General features: G+C 36.8%; 1 protein-coding gene and 1 long non-coding RNA gene across 2 annotated transcripts in view; one reads left to right on the forward strand and one right to left on the reverse strand.

Moving 5' to 3' along the window:
- tdrd3 (tudor domain containing 3) overlaps positions 1 to 17,118 on the forward strand; it is a 50,443-nt gene extending 33,325 nt beyond the window's left edge. The window contains 4 exon segments of the mRNA NM_001001823.3: positions 1,507 to 1,629; positions 10,566 to 11,365; positions 13,524 to 13,643; positions 16,579 to 17,118. Coding sequence (NP_001001823.3) covers positions 1,507 to 1,629; positions 10,566 to 11,365; positions 13,524 to 13,643; positions 16,579 to 16,695 — 1,160 coding nt within the window. The 3' untranslated portion in view covers positions 16,696 to 17,118.
- On the reverse strand, positions 4,703 to 9,480 carry LOC147841916 (uncharacterized). Its single transcript, XR_015503041.1, has 3 exons — positions 8,987 to 9,480; positions 6,516 to 8,135; positions 4,703 to 5,834 (listed from the first exon to the last, which is right to left on the reverse strand). It is a non-coding gene; the product is annotated as an uncharacterized LOC147841916 (long non-coding RNA).
- Positions 17,119 to 17,960: the final 842 nt, after the last annotated feature.

Consider the following 17,960-nt stretch of genomic DNA (forward strand, 5'->3'; position numbering starts at 1 on the left):
GACCGCAGACAACCAACTAGTTCGTCATTCACCAGTTAGAAATGTAGTTAGTGTTTCGCCAGCAGCGTGCAGGAACTACACTCACTAAAACCACTCTTGAATATTCAGTGAACAGTGAATATTCAGAGTAGCATGGTAAACAGTATAGGGAGGCTATCATTGTTCATAAATGAACCAATGTGAAAATAAAAGCAACTTCAGCTCAGTAAAGCAGGCTGTAAATAATGTCAAATTACATAGCAAAATTTTATTAGATGTTCCAATTATTAAACAGTAATTCAGAATTTATTTTTACATTTATTTTTAGCTTTAAAGTTTTGGTTTTAACATGTTATTAGTCAAAGATTAAGAAATTAATATTACTTTATTAATAAACTCACTGGTTAATAAATGCACACTCATACACTACAGCCAATTCAGTTCATCAATTCCCCTATAGTGCATGTGTTTGGACTGTGGGGGAAACCGGAGCATCCGGAGGAAACTCACTCAAACTCCGGGAGAACATGCAAACTCCACACAGAACTGCCAACTGACCCAACAAGGACTCGAACCAGCGACCTTCTTGCTGTGAGGCCACAGTGCTAACCACTGAGCCACCACGTCACCCTTGTCAAAGCATTGACTTCAGTTAAATTAAATGATGTTAACAAATGGAAAACACCTATAAATAGTCACAGGCTGCGTTTGAAACCGCCTACTACTCAGTAAGTACAGCATTTGATTTTAAACATACTACTCGGTTGTGAAGTGTGAAGGAAATTCGGATGTGCTACATCATAGACACATGACATGGTTCATGAACTCTCTCGCGGGGCATCATGGGATAGCGCAGTGAGCATGGGATGCGCTCTCCAGAATCTCGGAGAAAGTAGTAAGTCATCCGGGTACTTCTCTCATACTGATTTTCGAACTCTATGAATTCCGACATACTACTCAGCTCGCATACTGATTTTAGCGTACTATATAGTATGGAAGTATGCGGTTTCAGATGCAGCCACAGATTTTCAGTGTCATAGGCCAGATTTACGTGAAAATGTCAAGAATCTTCAAGCATTTGGTGCTGTGATGAACAACCACTAATACAACAAACTGAATATTCTTAATAAACACTGCAATTTTTAATTGTAAATAATTATTGGAGGAATTTTGTAGTGCCTTAAATATCAATATTGTGCATGTGTTTATTAAAATGATGCATAGAATTATTGATTATTTGCATTTGTCTGCTGTTTCTGGACTCTGTAGATTCTTCATTTAGACACTTGCAGTTTGTGTGCATGTCGGAACAGATTGCGAGTTTGGCACAAAAGCTGTTCAATTATGATTTCCGGCCGGACAGCCTGTGCATCCCAACTCAACATGTTTACTTTGTCATGCTGCACACTTTTTCACATGTATTCAGTTTATTTAGTGCACTAAACTCTGAACACATATTAATGTTATTACTTTTTGTGTGCATGTAATGTGAATACTGGTTTGTGATTGTGTGTTTTGTTTTGTCAGGAAAGGGTCGAGGAAAGGGTCGCTCCAGACAAGATGAGGATGAGGAAGCTGGAGGAAGACCGTCTGGACCCAGCACACTGTTTGACTTCCTGGAGTCCAAAATGGGGACGTTCTCTATTGACGGTATGTTGAATTTATTTTACCTTAAACAATCTTGAACCTATGATCTTTAAATGTTGGAATAGATCATATATATATGAATAAAATATATTATATGTTTGTGTTTTTAGATAGTAACAGTGTAATTATTTTGTTTTATATATATATATATATATATATATATATATATATATATATATATATTATACATATATATATATATATATATATATATATATATATATATATATATATATATATATATATATATATATATATATATATATATTATACATATATATATATATATATATATATATATATATATATATATATATTATACACACACACACACACACACACATATATATATATATACATATATATAATATATATGTGTAATTATTTTGTTATATATATATATAATGCTATTTTGTTTAGCTTTTATATTCATAGTTTAAGTTTTTTTTAATAGATTTTTGTATGTTTTGTCATTATTATAAGTGATTTGTTATTCACCTTTAACAGAATTCATGTTTGATGCTTCTAGTTTTAAAATGAATTAATTAAAAATATTTTTAGTCAGTATTTTTTTCCTTTCAGCTGAATTTAGCTGCCAACTCATGTTTTATATTAATATTTAAACATATATTGATATAAAATATTTTGTTCTACATTTCAGCTTAATTGTACACTGACTTAACTGTAAACTTTATACAGTTTTGATTGTTTCACTGAATTTACACGCATTCTTTTCAACTCTAATTTTAATTCTATTAAACTTTCTTTCTTATTAATTTCTATTCTACTTTATTCAATTATATGCATTGTACTTTATTCAACTCTCTTGTGTTTTACTCTATTCTACTTTATTCAACTATATTCTTATATGCTCTGTTCTACTTTATTCTGTACTACTCTATTCAACTACTGTACATCCGGAAAGTATTGATAGCGCTTTACTTTTTCCACATTTGTTTATGTTACAGCCTTATTCCAAAATGGATTAAAATCATTTATTTCCTCAACATTCTACACACAATACCCCATAATGACAATGTGAAAAAAGAGTTTTTGAAAATGTTGCAAATTAATTAAAAATAAGAAGCTGAAAAAACACATGTACATCAGTGTTCACAGCCTTTTTGAATATGATGCCCCAAGCTTGGCACACCTGTCTTTGGATGACGACGGTGAACAGCCATTTCCAGATCTCTCCATAGATGTTCAATAGGATTTAGGTCTGGGCTCTGGCTGGGCCACTCAAGGGCATTCTCCAAGTAGTTGTGAAGCCTCTCTATTGATATTTTGGCGGTGTGCTTTGGGTCATTTTCCTGCTGGAAGATGAATTGTCTGAGGTCAAGAGCACTCTGAAGCAGGTCTTCATTCAGGATGTCTCTGTACATTGCTGCATTCATCTTTCCCTCTATCCTGACTAGTCTTCCAGTTCCTGCTGCTGAAACACATCCCCACAGCATGATGCCAACACCACCATGCTTCACTGTAGGGATGCTGTTAGCCTGCTGATGAGCGCTGCCTGCTTTTCTCCAAACGTAACGCCTGGCATTCACTCCAAAGAGTTCAATTTGAGTCTCGTCAGACCAGAGAATGTAGTTTCTGATGGTCTGAGAGTCCTTCAAATGCTTTTGGGCTAATTTCAGGCAGAGAGTGGCTTCCGTCTGGCCACGCTACCATACAGGAGTGATTGGAGGATTGCTGCACAGAGGGTTGTCCTTCTGTAAGGTTCTCCTCTCTCCACAGAATAACGTTTGTGCTTAGACAGAGTGACCATCTAGTTATTGATCACCTCCCTGACTAAAGCCCTTCTTCCCCGATCACGCAGCTTAGATGGCTGGCCAGCTCTAGGAAGAGTCCTGATTGTTCCAAACATCTTCCACTTATGGATGATGGAAGCCGCTGTGCTCATTAGAAATTTCATTGCAGCAGAAATGTTTCTGTAAGCTTGCCCAGCCTTGTGCCTCGAGAATCCTTTATCGGAGGTCCACAGACAATTCCTTTGTCTTCCTGCTTGGTTTGTGCTTTGACATGCACTGTCAACCCTGGGACCTTATTTAATCTCTTTTGGAATAAGGCTGTAACATAACAAAATGTGGAAAAAGTGAAGTGGTATCAATACTTTCCGGATGCACTGCATATTCTATGCTACTCAATTCATCTCTTTTCTATTTTATTCTACTCTACTCTTTTCAACTGCACTCTATTTTACTCTATTCAACTCAATTTTATCATGACTCATTGTGTACGACTATATTAAACTATATTCTGTTACTCTATTCAACTCTGTTCTACTCAATTCCATTCTGCTCTATTCTTTTAAACTCTGTTCTATTCCACTTCATCAAACTCTATTCTACTCTTTTCAACTCTATTCTAGTCACAATTTACCCTAAATTGTGCATTACTATAGTGAAGTACAGTAAACCTCTTTTCTTTTTTTAAAAGACACTTTTCGCTGTGTCTTTTGTAAATAAACCCCTGTGCTGTAAGCTTGCTTTTCACGTCTGTTGCATGTACATCCTGCGAGTTTATATCGTGATGATGAATATAAACGATCGCTTGCTTTCAAAGCATTTTCTCAGTTGCTTGATTCCCACTGCATGTGCACTGGAATAAGTCCTAATAATGGGAACATTGTATCAGGATTTTTAATCTGCTCTTCTGTTAAAAGTCTGAGTGCGCCGTCAGACAGATGGCCGGTCCCGAATGAAGGCGCTTCTATTAGTCAGCTTTAGATAAGTCTCTGCGGCTGGTAAGCTCTGCCTGACATATGGCTTTAGGAGAAAACAGACAGGGCTAATATGTGGAGAAACAGCTCGGCTCTTCCGCATTTTCAGCATCTTGTTTGAGTCAGACTGACCTGTAACACTGTAATTGTGCTTTTGAAGTGCGCTGCTTCATCATGAGTCCTGTGTTTAAAGCTTTGGTATTTCCGTGGAGCCGCTGTAGGGGTTTCGTCAATGAACTTTTTAGTTATTGTTGTTCTATTTATTATTGTTATTATTGTTTTTTTTTCTCTCTGATGCATTTCTTAACACCCTTAAAGGTGAATTTTGTATGCAGAACAGAAATGCATACTGTGACGGCTGCAATGCAAAGTCTCCTTTTAGGGTGTTAAGAAATGCATCAGAAGTGAAACCTAATAATAATACACTTATGGCTCGTTTCCACTGACTGGTACAGTACGGTACGGTTCGGGTCGGTACGGGTCACCTTTATCAGGCTTGCGTTTCCACTACCAAGGGTACCCTTTTGGTGGGCGTGGAATATGACAAAGTTTCAGTCGACGTCATTTTCGCTCGAGAAAATGTCTACAGTAAATCTGCACAGGTCGCTCACATATCATATGAAAAGCACTTCTCACAAAACAGATGCTTTATACACATAAATACTTGTGTATAAATGTTTATTACTAACTTTTCTATAAACAGGATTTGATTATAACTGCAGATCAATGATGGTGCGAAATTGCCCACTGTAACGTCTGTAATTATATTAAATAAATAAATGAACATATATGAACACATACAGATCCTTACAGTCTCCGATATGTTACCAACTACAGAAGAACTACACACAGCAGACATTTCGTCGTTAATTAGGTTCAAAACAACACAAAGTATAGCTACAGTCAGAGTAAACCTCTCATCTGTGTCTGTAATCTTCAGCAGCACATGAAGCCTCTGTTAGAGAGTCATTCCATCATTTCCAGTTCATATTAGTCCAAAAGGTGATAATAAAGATTAAATCAAGGCAGTTTGTTCACGTTTGCTGAAGAAATAACGTGCTCCTTGGCTTCACCTTTTTTCCCGCGCTCCACTCTCGCGTTTGTCATTTTCTTTCTGAATGTGTCACACGCGTTTGTCAGCTTCTCACAGGATCGAGTTTCCAAAGCTTGTCAATAATCAAGTGCATGTTATTATTATCAGCTCAAGAAGTATGTTATTTCAGATAGAGACGTGCGGCGAGCGCAAGAAAGAAAGCGAAACCACTCGGGCTTCAAACTGGCTCATTTAAACTACGCGGCACAGGGTGAATCTGCTCTTCACCATGGCTTTGTGGCTGTTTATCATGATGACAGGGTTTGTTTGCAGGATCGACCATGGCTGCATATGTATTTATAATTCCGCTGTAATCTCTCGCTGTGTATTTCAAACATGGCGGGTCCTTTGTTTACATTCTGGCTTGTTGCGTCTACGAATGACGTATCTCTAGCCCCTTTCACACAGTGATACCGGTAAATATCTGGAAAATTTCCGGAACGACTTTACCGGTATATTCAAAAAAGCGCTGTTCACACAGGCGAGGACGTTACGGAAATTTTCCGGAAAAGAGCGTTCACACATCCATTCCAAAATACCTGTAAATTCTGACATCATTCACCACAAATGAGCTTTAAACGGCTGCGCTTGTATTTGTAAACATTTGACTAAATTACAAACTCTGTGGATGATCAATATTGTGAACAACTTTCTCAGGATCACTTTCGCATGTCGAGATGTTCATAATATGTGCGTGTGCAGGCGCTCACAGGCTGTTCCACAGGCTCACGCAAAGCTTGAAGGTAAACAAACAATGGCTTATCATAAGCATCTCATCGATGATTATTTACACAGTTGGCATTAGGAAGAACATATAAACGTGACCTGACTATCTTTTAGCAGCTAAATGTGTTTACGTTCTAGACGTGCACGCGCTTATTACGGCAATCGTCCATCTGCATTCACACAGCGCAGCATTCCGGCAAATTGCCGGTAATGTTACACCTTCTCTTTCCGGAAAATAGCCAGAACGAATTTACCGGTATTTTCAAAAAGGACCTGTTCACACATACAACCTTTCCGGAAAATTGCCGGCAATTTTCCGGAAAGGTCTGTATGTGTGAAAGGGGCTTCTGTAAACCAATAGCGTTCAGCTGCGCGTGTAGCTCCACCTTTTGGGATCCTTTCTGCAGTTTGGGACCCTTTCGAAAGGGTCCCGAAAAAGTGGTACGGTACGGTTTGGTTCGGTATGCCTTTTGACAGTGGAAACGGCCATAAAAGCGTACCGAACCGTACCGTACCGTACCGTACCACTCAGTGGAAGCGGGCCATAAGGCCGCATTTACTCTGCACTGTTCAAGTGACTCAATTCCGATTTTTATTTATTTATTTTGTATTATTATTATGTACGTGTAAGCAGGAACAAATCACATGGATTGCGATTTACTCAAATCAGATTCAGGCCTTGTTCATATGTGGAAATTTATCCGATATGAATCGGATCTGTGTTCTCGTGTCTGCAGTGTAAGCAGGTAGATCTGACTTTCACCTGTCAGTGCGAGTCGCACGTTATTAAAACAGTAGTGAGTGACATCAAGTCTGACACTTGCTTTTCAAAATAGACTTCAGCAGAGTCCCAAACCTTAAATCTCTTACACGAGGACTTAAAAAGCTTTTATATTGTCATATAGACAAGTAATTAAGCATGTTAACAAGAGCGAGAGAACACAATGTCCACCACAAAACCAATATAAACTAGTGTTAAACTAGTGCATACATCACGTGCAAAAATCATCGCCATAGACATTACATTAAGATGCCTAAGCCTATAAATCAAAAGAAGATGGACAAATGAGAACCTTTCTGTCATAAACTATAGTACAACTGCTTGTCAAAAGCTGTGAACAGATTACATACAGGGGTAGAGAAAAGAGCACTCTTTAATTATCAGCTGTTAGTCAGCGCCCGCTCTTTTTTTTTTTTTTTTTTTCTTCTGGTCATTGCGCCTTTGCCTTGTGCTGTGTAAATGCAGATGATTGGATATGAGTCACTTTTAAAAGATGATGTTAGCAGCTCATCAAAAAAATCAGATAAAGTCACAAAATCGGAATTGACCATCAAGATCTGCCATGTAAATGCAGTCTTAGGCCCTGTTTACACTGCTAGTTATATGTAACCCAATACTGTGACTGTGTAAACCAAAAAAAATGCATTTGCATATTCAGAGATCTGTTTTGGGCCTCCTTCATATGTGGAAATAATCAGATATAAATAGGATCTGTGACAATGTGACTATCATTTAAACAGGCAGATCGGATTTATTGAGGCGTTTCGCTTTGTACGTCATTAAACTTTTCAATTTGGTACTTCTCCGTGGTTTAATGGCGTAGAACAATCATGTAATCTTATTAGTGAAAAGTAGTATTGCTGAATAAAAAATGTAAAGATAAAAACAGAAATATTACTAATGTAAGAGTTATTTGTAAACATGATAACTTTTTTATAATACTAATTGTTTCTTCTTATTATTAAAGTACTAAATTAGATATTATTAAATAAAACTGTACTTTTGCTGTAGTTATGCTGTATTATCATTTTTTATAATAATGATAATTGTAATAATCATAATAATTTGCCAAAATAAAAATAGACATTTATGATTATAGTAAATATTTGTATTGTAATTTTACACTTTGTAAGTTAATTTATATTACAAGTGATTAAATACAAAATTTAAGGGAAATTTTACATCTATGTGTCACGGTCGGGGTGGGGAAAAGGAGCGAGGACTCAAGTGCAAAGAAATAATGGGTATTTATTAATAATAAAATAAAAATAAAAGGCAAAACTACCCCGAGGGGGAAAACACTAACAAAACACACAAACTTGGCTGGGCTGACAAGACAAGGCAAGACTGGAGCGGGAACACGGGGAGTGTAGACAACAAACTGGCATGGGACTGAAAACATGAGGGGATTATAAAGCAAAAAGTAAATTGACACACTGGTGAACATGATTAACTAATAATGAGCTAACAAGGAGGGTGGGACTAGACAATAGATGGGAGAGCACATGACAAAGAGAGACAACACAAGCCATGCGCTCACAAAAAACAGGGCAAGAACATGCAGCCAATGAGAGAACTCATTAACCGCATGTTCATGACAAGACAAGCACAACACTGAAGCACACGACAAAAGCACGTGACCACAAGGCAAACACCGAGCCACGTGCTTTGACAAGAGACGCAAGACACGAGCACACGATAGATAAACACCTTACCGTGCGCTCACACATAAGCAACGCGCATGCTTCATCTCAGCGCCAACCAAAACTGAAACCAACTAGACTGAGGCGCCGAGAATAAAGCAGCGCGCTGCTGACAGAACAAACACAAACACTAGTACAAGAGCGCGCACGTCTGAGGGACGCAGAGCGTGCGCGGCCACATCAAGCGGCAGCGCGCACACTCCGCGTACACCCACGACGGCGCGCGCGCACACAGAGACAGAAACAGGACCAGACATGGGTAGTGTCAGAGCTCTGCCACCAAAACAAGAATTTACAAGACCAGAGTGGCAGAACCCTGACACTATGTATACAAAATGGGATATTGTGCATGCCTATAAACAATTCAAGCATTATTTTTAATTAATGATTTATTATTTAATTATTAAAATGCATTTAGTAAACATTGCATTATAAGTTTCATCATAAAAACATCTCACGTCTTCAGCTAATAGCATGTTATTGCTGTTTATTGGTAAAACTTTAGTTTAATCACACATTTTCTATCAACATTAACTAGTGGTTTAATACTTGCTTAGTATTAGGACCTTAACTGTATATTAGCACATATAAAGTATGAACTTATTTTACATCCCTAATCCTACCCAATACTCAAACCAAACTACTAATAACATTTAGTCATTAAGCAGACACTTTTGTCGCAAGCAACTTAAAGTTACTGCTGGGCTTGTTCATAGTTTACCTATACATACTTCATACATAGTAATGGGACAACAGATGAAAAATAGCTTTCTGGCTAATTCTGGTGCATTTGCAGAAATGCTAATTAATGTTCACTGTCTCTGCCAAATAAACAAATAAAAAAATAATATTTCACTTAAATTTAGCATTCATAATAGATCAGACCACTAATATTTAATATTTTACAAGTTTCAATTAATTCTCTAAAAATAATTGACTTTCTTGGGTTCATTACTACATCAATAATACTGATTTCTTTTTTTTTTGTAATTTAATCAATTTTATTTTTTTAAATAATTTTATTTATTTAATTTAATTTATTTTACAAAAAAATCTTACAACAGTAATGACTCTGTTTTTATTTTTACCATTGCAAAGTTTAAGCTATTATTAGCAATTTATCTTTGATTTAGTAATGCTGCTAATAATAATAATAATTAATTTTTTTTACAATTAAATCTTACATCAATAATATTTCTGTTTTTATTTTTACATATTTATTCAGTAATACTTATTTAGACTTAGAAAACTTTATTGATCCCGCAGGAAATTGCTTACGTAATGACTGCCATAACACACAAAACACAGAAACACAAAAACACAAGACAGAATAAAAAAATTAAATAAGTGAAATAAGTCACATAAATCCAACCTATATCCAATCTATAAAAGGAAACAGCCACAATACATAAATATACAAACTATTATTTAAGATATTACACTTAAAAGAATCAGTGATAACTAATACTATTAAGTCATATATCAAGTAATGAAAATAATATTAACCAAAACCAATAATATTACTCATAAAACAATTGCACATAAAATATTTCAAGTAATAAAGTGATACAACACTCATTTAAAAAACAATGATATTGCACTAAAAATATTTAACACCTAAAAAAAACATACAAATATTGCACCTAGTAGACTATTGCACATCATAAAACATAATGCACAGACTTCCACACACTAAAACCCGTAATAAGTAAATATACGGCACAAGCAGCAAGGTATTGCATAGATTACTGTAAGGGTAAGTGATAATAAATAAGTGATTATAAATAAGCAGCTAGTTACTCATTTATTGAGCTAAAAGTCTACGTTAATGGTTTTTAATAGCATGAATTGTACCTTAAAATAAAGTGTGATCATTTTATTTCCTTCATATTTTTCTCAATAACCCTCCAGACTCAAAGCCTTCACAACAAGACCACCAAACCAAGATGAACTTCTCTAATTCTGATCAAATGTCCAGAGATGCAGGACAGTTTAAACCTCCTCCCCGAAACGATGGAAGATCACAGAGAAACGACAGACCTCCACGTTTCCAGAAAGACGGAGACTTTCCCAAACCCACCCCAGCCTCGTCCAGCTTCTCCCAGCCGCAGAAATGGAGGGACGGAGAGCGAACGGGACGAGGAGGAGGACCAGAGCGATGGAAAAACGAGAGTCAGGATGCTAGAAATGCACCGTTATCATACAGCTCCAGCTTCTCCAAGTCCAGAGAGCAGCAGGGTGCGTCTGGAAAGGAGCTTAATAAAGAGCAGGATGGCACAGGACCTGCTTCATTTAGGAAAAACCAATCAAACGGACCCGCGCCACCCAAATTCTCAACCCCTGCTGATCCCAAAATGAGAAATGAGCCGAACAACAGAAGGAAAGGCAGGCCGGAAAGACCCAATTCAGGGTACTTTGAGCATTCCCAGGATGCATTGGGAAAAAAAGACTTTCAGGATGAAGGTCAGTTTGTTAAAGCGGGCGGAGTTTCAAACACACCGCTTCCTAATGGGGATTTAGAACACAGACGGACTGGTCCAATCAAACCACATTTTTCAGCCCCGCCTCCAAGGCAAACAAATATGCATAACCCCGCCTCCAAGAGGAGATCTGGCCCAATCAAAGGTCCGAGAGACTCGGTGGACATAAATAATTTTGTGAACTGGAAAGCGGGTGATCAGTGTCTGGCACTCTACTGGGAAGACAATAAGGTCAGTGATAGTGTGTGTTTATGCAGCCCACTCTATACTTCTTTATTTTTCCAATACAGATTTTCAGTGAATTTAGTGAATTATTAGTTTAGTGAATTATGAAATTACCAATTTTGTTTTGAACCTTAAAGTTCTCTTGAAGTAGCTTGAAATGTGAGATTTTGTTTGGTGTTTGACGTTAGTTCCAAAATAATAATAATAATAATAGTAGTATTTTGTTTTCTGATATTACAGCAGTGATTATCCTTTTATTATGAAGAAATACTTTTGATTTTAGAAGAAATTATTTATTGTTATTACTTTATTATAATTGGTATTATTACTAGTTGTAGTTGTAGTTATCATTTTAGTCGTCATCGCAGCAGAAGTCGTCATCTTAAGGCCGTCGCACACCGATGCGCCGCTTATAGATGGCGCACACTTGGCAGTAGGAAGTGCACACCAGACACGCACATTCGCATATTATTTAAAATAAAACAATTCAAATGGCGCTCTGTGGCGTGGCAGAAATATGAAAGTTGTTCTGAGTTGTTCCGACTTGCGGCGCCGGTGTGTGTACCCTAATATAAGTCTATGATTAGAATGCTAAAATGCATGGGGCTGCATGGCGTGTTGAGTCGTCGAGCAGCGCATCTGGTGTGCGACCCCCACCCCCCTTTATTCATCATCATTGTATAAGCAGTAGTCGTCGTCGTCGATGCAGCAGCAGTCGTCTAAGTAATAGTCATTATTTTCGTAGTCGTCGTCGTAGCAGTCGCAGCAGCAGACGTTGTTGTTGTTGTAGTAGTAGTAGTAGAAGTAGTTGTTGTAATCTTTGCTGCCGCAGCAGCCATCGTTGTAGTAGTAGTAGTCGTCATCGTTATAGCCGTTGTTGTCGTAGTAGCAGTGGTCATCATCGTCGTAGTAGTCGTCGTCGTAAAATAGGTATTGCTTAATTTAAAACTTCCTAAATAAAAAACTAAAAGTTACTGTTTAAATATTTCAGTGTAAAAATAAATATTAGTCTTTATTATTGTTATTAGCATCAGTAGTAAAATATTAATTACTCAGTAAAAACAGAAATATTGCTGTTGAAATGTTTCACTGTGTAATATTAATACTACTACTGCTAATAAGTTAATAATAGAATTTAGTAATAATTATTATTAACAATAATACAACATAGAAATTAAGATGGTCATGCATAATTTGTATTTAATTTTTGCTATTGTAAAGTTACAAATCTTGTTGTTTTATTATTATTTTATTATTAATAAATTCTTAATTTAAGCAGTGAAATTTCACAATATTGTTATTATATATTTTTATATATACATCTATTTTTCCTCATACGGACTAAGTTTTATTATTATAAGGTGAACTATAATATTTAACAGTAAAAGCTTAGTTCACTTCAAAGCAGTGTTTCTCAACCACGTTCCTGGGCGCCATAAGTTCTGCACATTTTTCGTGGCTGTTTCTCAATATGCGTTCGTCATCGATCTTGCGTCCTCTTGTTCTCTTTTTACGTCATCCTCAACAGCCAAATTTTAGATCCATAACTCAAGACCGCAGGAATGGAGGACGCATGATGTGTTCTTGATATGGATGATGCACTAATGCAGACTTGAGCACCGAACTCGCTCTAGAAGTCTCAGAAGTCATTGCGATTGAATAAAGGAGGTGGGAACTGCAGCATTTTATATAGATTTATTATTAATGTATATCAATATATCTATATTTTTAAAGGGAAAAAAATCGTTGTGTCCTCGAGAGCGCAAGTTCCTTCTCTGTGTTCTTGGAATTGAGAAACAGCCTGAAAGACCTGTAATGGGTGTGACAGACAAAGGAGACCTCCAAAACATGCAGTGTTGGTGGTCCTTCAAGAACCTGGTTGAGAAACACTGCCTTAAAGTGCTTTGAAATGCATAATTTTTGTTCAGTGTTTGATTTAAATTAAATTGAAACATGAGGACAGAGTGGGGCTAATTGAGAAGCCCCTTCCCTTGTTTAAAACAGCCAGTATCATTATGTTTTTATCACAGCTCTGCCAGTCAGAGTTTAAGTGCATCTGACACATGTAGAAAATGGAGTTTTCTAGAAAGCTGTATCACTCTACACTTCTGATGCAGTTTTGTTTTTCTGTGCACTGATAAACGTTTTATTTTGTTCATGACAGTTTTACCGGGCGAGAATCGACGCTGTCCACCCCTCGGGCTCCACAGCTGTGGTTGTTTTCAGCGACTACGGAAATTGCGAAGAAGTTCTGCTTGACAGCATCAAACCTCTGCACATGGATGTATGGGTAAACAAGCAATAGATTACCCACAACCTGGTATAAAACTCATTACAATGCTGCACTCCATACAAATTTGCTTATGTTAGTCCAATTAAAATGTTTTTATTTATAATGTATATTAATTTAGTTTAATTTCTTTTATTTATTTTCATGCATTTAATGATTTTCTTGTTTTATTTTTATTTACTTGCCATTACTGTATATAATAGTGTTTTTCTACTAATTTAATGTCTTTGTGTTATATTTACAGTTGAAGTCAGAATTATCCACCCACTCCCCCACCCGTATATTTTTTCCCAATTTCTTTTTAACAAAGATAAGTTTAATAGCAAATTGTTTAATAACAAATCCATTTGCACCACTTTGTGGACCCATGGGTGTGCTGGTCTATAAATAGAGGCGTGTTAAGGGTCATTGTTGGCACGTTGCTATTTTGAGGAACTGAAATTTCCCATTGACCAACTGAAATATAATATACTAATATAGTAATATACGCGCCATTGACCAACTGAAAGCTGCTCTATTGTTCAGCGTGTTAGTTATGAGCTTGTGCAGGTCCAAACATTTACACGTTGCTGAATACACACAGGATGTACAGCAAAAAACCTAAAATAATTTTCTACAAAAAATGTTAAAACCGCTGCTCTAGAGATCTGCGCGGGACTAAATTTTGAATCCCGCTCCCGCCCGAACCCGACCGCTCCCGCTTATATTAAGAATTTGTTGTCCCGCTGCCCGACCCCGCTAAAGAGCGGGGGAGAACAAAACCGAAAATCCCCCAGCTATACAGTCCAGACAACCAAGCTGTCTATAAACACACACACAGCACCAAGCACACACACACTGACAAAGCTCTCTCTCTCATACGCGCGCGCGCGCGCACTAACACACACACAAGCACCAAGCAGACACACTGGCGTTTGCTGTTATATCAACTCAAAGGCTTGTAATACCATGTATCAAGTACCAATGTAATACCAAAAGGTTTTATATAAAGGTATGTAAATACTGAGTCGCGCCAGCTCCGGGCCGCAGCGCACATTACTCTTGGGCCGATTCCGGCGCGGATGCGGCAACGTCGGCTCGCTTACGGCCGCCGCATCTGGCCCGATTGATTCGGGCCGGAATCGGGCAGTGAGTCCACAAGCATCCAGCCCGAGTCCGGCAGCCGGAGCCGGGCCGAGTGGTAAGTCTCCGGCAAGCGGGAATCTAGGCGGAACTGACCCGAGTGTATTTTGCTATCTGGGAAAGCTCTCTCTCTCTCTCTCTCATTCGCGTGCGCGCGCACTAACATACACACACGCACACACAGGCAAAGCTCTCTCTCTCTCATTCGCATAGCAATATCCGCGATATTGCTAGACAGCCCGCTCCCGTCCCAAATTAAACCCATTACCGACCGCTCCCGCGATTTATTCGGAAATAAATGCAGGTCTGCGGGAATGCAGACCTCTACACTGCTCCATGCCTTCTTCACCTCAGGGGGCTTTTACAATTTATTCATGACAATCTGCATTAGTATAATATTATTATTAGCAGTAATATTTATTATATGCATATTTATATTTGTTTTAATAAGCACAAGTTCAGATTTGATCACCTGTGGGGTTTTGAGAGGATTTCATCACCATATAGGGCATAAGAACAGGACGTGTGTTTGGATATAACTGTTTCTGACCACACTTTGTTATTGTTGTTTATTGATTCGTTTGCAGGAGATTAGAACTGAATTTAGAAATAGTTTAGACTCAAATCTTTGCGCTTAACAAATAAAATTAAATATGTCGGCTAATGGATGTCTTCAGTGGAGCGAGTTTCCAACGTTTCCTTACTCCACGAAAGTAAGGGAGTAAAAGTAAAGAGAAAGTAAAAGCCGATTGGAGGAGGCTCGTTCTTTATCCTCATGTTGCATGATGCTCTGTTTAACTGTTTTCTCACTAGTGGAGCGTTTAGTTATTACATTCACAAAGTCCGTTATGCAAATACGCCATGGCACTATGCAACTGACTCTTAAAGGGAATGGGAAATGAGACTCTGATTAGTTTAATGCACGTTATGCTCAAAACACACCCAGAACTCATTAAGAGAATAAACACAACCCTGTTAGACCGTGCGCTGCGGCGCAGAGCGTATTTTTCTGTCCTTAAAATAACAAAAGTGGAATCGGACATGACCTTAATGCTTTTGCGCCATGTGCTTTAGACTTTGCGTCTAGATCCTTAAGGTAGAGCCCTAATATAGAGCCATATAGCTTTATAGTTTTAGCCCTATAGCACATAAAATTTGACTAGATATTCTTTAAGACACTAGTATTCAGCTTAAAGTGACATCTAAAGTCTTAACTACGGTAATTAGGGTAAAGTTAGGGTAATTAGGCAAATCTGTATAACAGTGGTTTGTTCTGGAGACAATCGAAAACGCATACTGCTTAAAGGGGCTAATAATATTGACCTTAAAATGGTTTTTAAAAAATCAAAAACTGCTTTTAGTCTAGCCGAAATAAAACAAATAAGACTTTCTCCAGAAGAAAAAATATTATAGGAAATACTGTGAAAAAATGTAAATAATAGGAGAATAGATATTAAAAAAAGTCACAGGAAGGCGAATAATTGCGACTTCAACTGTATATTCTTTTTATAGCTTCATATATTTATTTTAATGTGATTTTAGTTGTATTATTTTTTATTAGTTAATTTTAATGTAATATTTGTTGATATTTTTTGTTTTCTAGTTTATTATTAAAACTATTAAAAGTGATACATTTTTATTTATTTATGTTTATTTATATCCAGCTTACTGTTGTTTTTTAGGTAGTCCTTTGAGTAACTTTTATGATACACATGTTCAAAATTGGCACATTCTAGTGATGTTGAATGATCTAATAAACAGTTTGTCTTGTGTTTGCTGCTCTCATTTCTTGTTAATTTCTCCACAGGATGATGAAGACGTTTACTATGAAAATTCTCTTGAGTTTCGAAGAGGAGGAGATGGACAACCTCGACGCTCTCGACCGACACAACAATATTACCAACCGCCTCGTGCAAGAGACTGACACACACACACACACACACACAAAAACCTTTCCCTAGCGTTTGATTTGCTCAAGAAAAAAAACAACAACTAATGCTCTTCTGGTAAACACAAACACACTTATGTCAGGACTAGCGCAGGTTTACGGCTGTTACTTTAGGCCCTTTTAGCATCGTGTAGATTCTGTAGAACAATATAAATGCAACATGATGTTCTCTCCCTATGCAGGTAATCATCATCTCGTTATACACAAGTAAACGACTCTAATTGGAGAAAATGACATGCGGTTTGTATCATTATTAACGGCTGAATATATGGCAAATGCTGACAGCGTGAATGTTTCCTGAATTGTTTTGATTTGTGATTGTTTTCATTGAAATGAAGCCCTAATTATTATTATTATTATTACAGTTACAAAAGAAGTAAAATATTTATTTTATTTGTTTATCTTGATTCAATCACATTATTTTTCATAATTTGATACGATTGACCATATTTTTCATTTAAAAAATACAGAAATTATAGTCAGACTTTATAGTAAGTTCCATTGATTAATGTATTTACTAACATGAACAGTATATTACAGTAGTTTTTGTTAATATAAAGTTATTCATTGCTAATTAAACTCTCAGTGCACTAATGTCTGGATTTTCATAATGCATTAGTAAATGTTGAACTGTGATTAATGAATGCTGAACAAGTATTGTTTATTATTAGCTCATGTTAGTCAGTACATTAATGATAATGAAACTTTGCGCCAATGTGACCAAAAACATTTGCAGAAAAGATTACAATTATAATTCTGAGGATCCTTAAAGGAACAAATCATGTTAAAAAGAAAGATAAATACTCATTTTACAGCTCTCCTACGTTAAAAACGTTGAGTTTAAATTTTTTTTTTTATCCATTCAGACAATCTCTGGGTCTGACTGGAGCTTTTTTAGCTTAGCTTAGCATACATCATTGAATCGGATTAGACCATTAGCATCTCACTTTAAAAAACCTGTTTAAATCTTTGCACTGTGTACCAAAAGTTGCTATTTTCTATTAATTCTTCTATTTACTTCAGTGCAGTTCCTGAATCATTTATATTTGAACCAGATTACATGTATGCTAGCCTATTTTTACGTGCTGTGTAAAATATCATTGCACTGCTGTAGTAATGGTGCAGCAGTAAAGTTCCTTAATTATTACACCACAATGATAGTATAATTGCTTGGCCTACAAATAAACAACTTTTTCGTTTTAGGATAAAACAGTCAAACGAGCGACTTTCAGGATGAAGGT

Source organism: Danio rerio, chromosome 11, assembly GCF_052040795.2.
Source record: "Danio rerio strain M-AB ecotype USA chromosome 11, GRCz13ab, whole genome shotgun sequence".
Classification (NCBI taxonomy): domain Eukaryota; kingdom Metazoa; phylum Chordata; class Actinopteri; order Cypriniformes; family Danionidae; genus Danio; species Danio rerio.